The sequence below is a fragment of the Leptonychotes weddellii genome, unplaced genomic scaffold (assembly GCF_054177405.1).
Source record: "Leptonychotes weddellii isolate Sample4059 unplaced genomic scaffold, ASM5417740v2 HiC_scaffold_9111, whole genome shotgun sequence".
Classification (NCBI taxonomy): domain Eukaryota; kingdom Metazoa; phylum Chordata; class Mammalia; order Carnivora; family Phocidae; genus Leptonychotes; species Leptonychotes weddellii.
The window spans coordinates 3,162-8,301 of NW_028062655.1; the positions used below are offsets into that span (position 1 = coordinate 3,162).

Genomic DNA, 5,140 nt, shown 5'->3' on the forward strand with positions numbered 1-5,140 from the left:
AAGGAAAACTGAGTTTTCTGACCAGTTGCCATCTACTATTTTAGCGTGCTCTATCATCATTTCTGAAAGGTTATATTTCAGTAGAGCTAGCTGTCCCTTACCACAGTATTAACACTGTAGTTAGGCTGAATTCTTAGGGTTTCTATATAATTAAATCAGAACCGCAATTTAGGATGAAGATCACAGAGTTATAAACCATTCGCGGAGGGGGGGGGGGGGCGAGTCTGGATCTGCAGTTAAAACACAAGGCAAATTGGCTCAGTTCTATTTTACGCCACCTGATCATTTATTCGCTTTATGTGGGCAAGAACACAGAGCTCAACGAGGTCTTCAGGATGTCCCAGTTAGCAAAAGTGTCCCCACTCAGCGTCACTAGTCTACAACCCTAACACTAGCCTGGATAAACCTGCACTAGTTTAGTGTCCTCGCAGTACTAGCATTCTAGCCCTGGCAGGCTTCCCCAGTCCCTCTGCGGGAAAACCAAACAAAAAAACAACCCACAGTGGGCTTCTTTGATTGGGTCTTAATTTCATGTGGTTGTCATTTTGTCTCAAGTTACACAACATGCCTCACCCACATACAGAGCTCACAAGGACTTGGAAGAGGAACAGGGTTTTGTGAGAGTATTTAGAGAGTGCCCTTAGAAGGCTGGGAATATCTCCAACCAAGGGAGAGAGATGGAAATTGGGTCCTCTCTTCCCACCCACTCAAACAAGCAAGAGAGTCTTCAAGAAGACCACTTCCTAGAGCTTCAAGTGCACCCCTCTCCATGAGGGACCAAGAGGTGCTGTGACGTGGCACCTGGAGCTCGAGGCAGAGTGCATCTGCCCCACCCCCCAGCTCAGGCAGCCTCTAGGACCCCACTGAGACGTCACCGCGGCAACCACTGTTTGGTCCGCGTCCTGTTGCCCCAGGAGACGCCACAGGCCTTTCCAAGAGTCTCAGAGTGAAGCCAAAGAGTCCTGGGCCCCGACCCAAGACCCTTCCTTCCAGAGCGAGGCTCCTGCCTCCAGACCGAGGCCCTTCCCCCTCCCCCTCCCCCCATCACCGAGGACCAAATTTCCCTCAGGTTCTCCGAGAAAGGAGAGCAAGGACAGCCTCATGAGTGACGTGGGAGAGGTCACCGTCACGGAGGTGACCGCCTCAGTCTCGCCTCAAGCCACGCAGAAACTCCTGGTTTCCTTGGGAGGCGGAGATCCTCCCCGGGCACCAGTCGCAGGCAACCTCAGCGGAGATGCGATCCCCAAGACCACCGCGGCAGCAGGCGCCAAGGGAAAGGTGCCCGAAAAGGTCATCGCCAAGAGGGTGCGAGGCTCCGTCAAGTGGTTTAACGTGAAGAACGGGTACGGTTTCATCAGCAGGCATGATACCCAGGAAGATGTGTTCGTTCACCAGACGGCCATCACCCGAAACAACCCTCACAAATACCAGCGCAGCGTGGGCGACGGCGAGACAGTGGAGTTCGACGTGGTGCAGGGTGAGCGGGGCACCGAGGCCGCTAACGTGACCGGGCCAGCAGGTGCCCCGGTGCAGGGCAGCCGCTACGCTGCCAACCGCCCCCGCTTCCGCACGGGCTTCTACCTTCGCCGCCGCGCACCGCCCCCGCGAGGTCCCAGGGGCGCTGGGGAGGACGTCGACGAAGGTGAAGCCAGTGGCGAAGGCTTCACCGAGGCCCAGGGCCAGAGGCGCCGCCTGCCCGGCGGACCCCAAGACCAAAGGCTGCGGCGCTTCCCGCCGTACCGCAGGACCTCCGCCGTGTCCTGCCGCCCGTCGATCCTCGCTCCCACCAGCGGCCCGAGGCCCACCCACCTGCCCGGGTCCGCCCCAGCCTCAAGGCCCGAGGGCGCCCCGCCGCGAGGGCCAGGCCCCAGCTACCGGCTGAGTCGCCCTAGGGGCCGAGGCACCACCACTCCTGGTCCAAGACCCTCAGCGGGCATCTCTGAGGAGCTGGACGCGGAAGACAAGGAAAGCGGACGTGAGGCCAGCGGCCCGCAGCAGAAGCCCGCGCCATGCTACGGATCCCGCCGCCCCAACAACCCAGGCCGCCGCCCACAGCAGGCGCCTGGTGTCCAGGACCAGGACACCGTGGGAGGAGAAGGCAAGGTCCAGAAGAGCCGTGCTGAAACACCCGCTTTGGTTGCTTTGGCCAAGAAGAGCAGCGCCGCTGAGGAGGAGGACGCCTTGGTCGCCGAGGTCCCCTCTGCCACCCAGGCCAAGTAACAACAGCCTGGCTCCCTCCCCAGGGACTCCCAGGCCTGGGCTACAGGGGATGTCCCCTTGAGGAGATGATGCCCTTTAATGCAATGCAGTCCAAACATCCACCTTGACTGTTAGATTTGTGCCCTGAGAAAAAAATACATGCCCCTTCCCCAAGGTTTCAGGAAAAACTACAAGACCTATATATTTCTAAATTCCCTCTTACCATCTGTACTGGTAATTTCTGTACACACACACACACACACACACACACACACACACCCATGCACACACCTATTCTTTTAAAAGATCTGACCAGGACCACAGCTATTATTCTGTGTCACCAGGGGAATTAGTTGAAGTACTTATAAAAATTCTTTTTAATTTTAATAACAAAAACAAAGAGGATCTGATATTGAAGATTACCTTACATTGCTGTGTGATATTACTCACCTGAGTGGTCATTATCTCAATAAATCATTTCATGTTGCTTTTATCTGTTATTGTCTGATTTTTTAAAAAATCTTGTCAGCACATAAGTGTTTTGAGGCAGTCCTTTCGGTTTGTTTCAGAACCAGCTTTAGCAAACATCATACCTATTGTTCTGTGTACAAGACATGAGTGTAAGGCTAATTGTGGACTTACGGGGGGGGTGAACTTCTCAAGGGTGTTCTAAAGGATTAGAACATTAGGGAGGGTATGTGCTATGGTGAGCGCTGTGAATTGTGTAAGACTGATGAATCACAGACCTGTCCCCCTGAAACAAATAATATATTATATGTTAATAATAATAAAAAAAAGAACACATTCTGGGGCACACTGACTTGGGCTGGCGTTTCCATGCCACCCTTTATGTGCCGTGAGACCTTGGGCAAATCATTTTACCTCTCTAAGCCTTCGTTACCTTGCCTGAGAAATGGGGAAATGACCTACCGCCCACGGTCTTTATGAGGCTTAATTGAGGTGAAGCACATATATATGTATTATGTATTATAGATCATATTACGTATTTATATATAAAATCTCATTTAACACTCATAATAACCCATACATAAATGGTAAATACTGATGCATAGCAATGCTTTAATAAATTCATGTTAACACAGTGCCCCCCCAAAACAAGAATACACAGAGAGGGAAGAAGTGCCCCCATCGCATCCCCTTCCCCTACTATTTGAGCAATAAATCCGGAGGGTGGGTCCAACTACCCACACTTACTACTTAGATAGTCTTTGAGACAAAACTCAAAAAGCTGGACAAAACACCATGACAGGTGCAAAAAAAAAAAAAAAAGGGAGGGGGCTCTCTGGAGGCAGAATTTGCCTTTATTTTGTAATGGATTTGATCTCAGTATTTAAAAGAACATGGGCACGAGGGGCTGGGGGGTTTGGGAGAAATGGAAACATGTTGGTCAAAGGGTAAAATCTTCCAGTTACAAGATGAATAAGTTCTGGGGGCCTAATGTATGGCATGATGACTATAGTTACCATACTGTGTTGTATACTTGAAAGTTGCTACGAGAGTGGAGCTTTAATGTTCCCACCATGACAATAACAAAATGTTAATTAAGTGAAGTGAAGGATGTGTTAGCCTGATTGAGGTAAACATGTCTCAAAATATGCGTGTATCATATTATCCCATTGTGCATCTTAGACTTACACAATATCATATGTCAACTACATCCCAATAAAGCTAGAAAAAAAAAAAACTGAAGAAAATTTAAAAAGAAAGCGGGCATGAAACAGGCATAATTTTTGTCGTGCATACCTCTGGAGCTGAAGAAACATCTAGTCCAGATTTTCCATGTGCGCTTCCTGATTGGGTCCACCCAGGGAGGCTGTGCAGGATTCCTGGAAGGCTAAATGGGTGAGTTTCAGTCCACCTCAGCCCCTTTCCCATCAGATAGAGAAGCTCCGACTGGGAATGCCATCCCTGTCCTGGTTTTCCTTTGAATATATTGGGATTGGTGGGAGGGTCAGAGGCAGGGTTGGGAGGGGGCGAGTGGCCAACGAATACATTTGAAGCTAACAGGGGGCTTTAGAACTTCATTTTATAGATTGGGGAAATTAGATTATCAATAGCAAAATAAAAATACTTTTCTGGTTTAAATGTTGAGGCCTTTCATACCACATTATAGCGCAGCGTAAGGGATTCGGAGAGTGAGTACTCAGGCATTCAATATGGCTAAATATCCTCACTCAGTTCGAGTAGAAACAGTAGAGATTACTCATTCAGGAAATATTTGAGTGCGCGCTTGTGCCAGAAACTCTGCCAGGCACTAGGGGTTACATCATGGTGAAGAAGATGGCCCCTTCTCTCAAGGAGCCCACAGTCTAGTGAAGAGGGAGACAAAACTGGCAAAGACCACACAATGGAGTGAGTAGTCTGGTGGAATTAGCCCAGGATGTCAGAGGAAACACAGGTGACTTAGGTGCTGGAGGGGTTGGTTCCAGGCTAAAGGCACCACTACTTCAATACCTGAATTTAAAATTATATCTAACATGTGGCACCTGGCGGGCTTAGTTGGTTAAGCCTCTGCCTTTGGCTCAGGTCATGATCCTGAGATCCTGGGCTCTAGCCCCCTCAGGTCAGGTCAGGCTCCCTGCTCCACAGGGAGTCTTTTTCGCCCTCTCCCTCTGCCCCTCCCTACCCCCCACCCCTCCACCCTAACACTCCCAGCCCCCCACCCCCCAACCCCACCCCAGCCCTGCTCCTGAGCACTCTCTCTCTCTCAAATAAATAAAGTCTTTTAAAAAACTGATCACCACAAACAGAACTCAGATTTGATCAATTTATGTCAACATACAGCTAGAAGTTGTTACTCCAGACTCCCAGCCCAGTGCACTCTTCCCACTACACCAGCTGACTTCTTTGGAGGTTAGCAGAGTGTACCACAAATCACTAAGCCTAAGAACCTGTACTGACACACAACACCAAGAGAGAA

The 5,140-nt window shown here is 50.2% G+C and overlaps 1 protein-coding gene across 1 annotated transcript; it reads left to right on the top strand.

Moving 5' to 3' along the window:
• Positions 1–263: 263 nt before the first annotated feature.
• LOC102748538 (Y-box-binding protein 3-like) lies at positions 264–2,404 on the top strand. The gene has a single exon (XM_081811648.1). It carries the CDS (start codon positions 1,102–1,104, stop codon positions 2,218–2,220), a length of 1,119 nt encoding a protein of 372 aa, XP_081667774.1. The 5' UTR covers positions 264–1,101; the 3' UTR covers positions 2,221–2,404.
• Positions 2,405–5,140: the final 2,736 nt, after the last annotated feature.

Excerpts from the sequence above, each read along its gene's own strand:
- LOC102748538 (XM_081811648.1), top strand. The coding sequence starts at position 1,102 with ATGAGTGACGTGGGAGAGGTCACCGTCACGGAGGTGACCGCCTCAGTC.